This window comes from Histoplasma capsulatum, genomic scaffold, assembly GCF_000149585.1.
Source record: "Histoplasma capsulatum NAm1 scaffold_4 genomic scaffold, whole genome shotgun sequence".
NCBI lineage: Eukaryota > Fungi > Ascomycota > Eurotiomycetes > Onygenales > Ajellomycetaceae > Histoplasma > Histoplasma mississippiense.
Window position 1 is genome coordinate 5,668 of NW_001813979.1, and position 1,726 is coordinate 7,393.

A 1,726-nucleotide genomic window follows, 5' to 3' on the forward strand; every position below is an offset into this window, starting at 1 on the left:
GGTTGATGGGTTCATCCAACGGGTTCGGGTCCAACGGGTTAATGCGCTCCTGGGACGGGTTTGACGTCCAACGGGTTGGGTCCAGCGTGTTCAACTCCCAACGGGTTAATGCGCTCATGGGACGGGTTCGACGTCCAACGGGTTAATGCGCTCGTGGGACGGGTTTGACGTCCAACGGGTTGGGTCCAGCGTGTTCGACTTCCTCATCCAACGGGTTCGACGTCCAACGGGTTTGGGTCCAACGGGTTTGACTTTCAATGGGTTAACGGGTTTGCGTCTAATTTAACCGCCTATCCTGACCTCACTGCCCACCCCTGTCTCTAGCCTCACTCTTTTTCAACCCTAACCCTGACTCTGACCACCTCATCCTTCCCCCCAGCCTCTACCCTCACTCTTTGTAACCCTAACCCTGATCCATTATCATATGGGATGATACTGTTTGAAACTGATCTTTTGAACCTGATCTACTTTCTCTTGATGTTATATCCCTTTACCCTCTGTCTCTTGCTTCACCTGCCTTTATATATATATACATCTTTCATCCTCCTGTGGTGCCTCTCACCCGTGATGTGCCCCTCACCCATGATATCACTTGACCTCTGTACCCTCTGACTCGATCTTCCCCCTCTCTGCCTCCTGATATATCCCTCGCAGCCAACAAACCATCTCCACCAGCCGGTTGTGCTCCATGCCCTGCCCCTCAACCTTCTGTCCCAAAAATTCAATCACCGCCTCCTGATCATCTGCATCCACATTGAACTCTCTCAGCCGCTGTCTCCACGCCTGCTTCATCTGCCCTGCATGACACCCATACATCATCATTGCCACTGTCGGGATCAAAAATCCCCTGTACGGACACTGCCTCTGTGTCTTCCAGCTGTTGCATATGGACTGCGGCATCCCGCATCGGAAGCACCCGGAATACTGTGTGTATTTGATCTTGCTCCGCACTGTCATCATCCATCTCTTTGCCTCCTGGCTCTCCTCGTGGGGACACTGGTACAGCTCATGGTCAAACTCCCGCTTGCCATTTGCACATATCACACACTGATCCTTCCACCTCTGCGCCTCTTCCACTAAAACCTCCTCATCCATCAATGCCCTCTGCCCTCGCTGCTGATGTGTGATGATGAACCGGCCTTGATGGACATTCTGTTTGTGGAATGTCTGTCTGATTGTTGATGATGTGCCTCTGATGTCTTCACTGATTACCCTTCATTCTGATTGCCTGTGAACGTGTAATCCGCCTCCTTCATGGCGTTCACCACGGCCCACTCTCCCACCATCTGGCTTGCTTGGTTCCTGGCCAGCATGTCGGATGCATTGGCGTCCAGTCGCAGCGCCTTGTGCACCACCATGAACCGTGCCACCTTGATGATCCGTGACAACATTGGTGGGTAGCTCTCGGCGTCGCGCCATCCATACTCCCCCCGTCCCAGCACCGCCAACGTGTCTACCAGCGCGCACTCATAATCCTCCACCTGAACCCGCTGGTTCAGCAGCTCAATGCAAAAATCCAAACATGCCATCTGGATCTTGGTTAATTTGAACTTATCTTCTTCTTCTGACTGGGTATCTCTCTGTCCCTTTTCCTCCTCCTCTTCTTCTTCCTCAGTCATCTGCTCATCCATGGGGTCTGGGCTGATGGAGTGTCGCTGGTCGGCTCCTCTGGGATATGCGACAGCTGGCCTGTTCTGCCAGTGCTTGCCCATGGGTTCTGGTTCCT

General features: G+C 53.1%; 1 protein-coding gene across 1 annotated transcript; it reads right to left on the bottom strand.

Annotated features, from left to right (window-relative positions):
• Positions 1 to 588: 588 nt before the first annotated feature.
• HCAG_04030 (predicted protein) lies at positions 589 to 1,712 on the bottom strand (the record flags this gene model as incomplete). The annotated part of the gene is made up of 2 exons (XM_001540140.1): positions 589 to 1,171; positions 1,213 to 1,712. 2 exons carry the CDS (start codon positions 1,710 to 1,712, stop codon positions 589 to 591), a joined length of 1,083 nt encoding a protein of 360 aa, XP_001540190.1.
• Between the last annotated feature and the right edge of the window lie 14 nt (positions 1,713 to 1,726).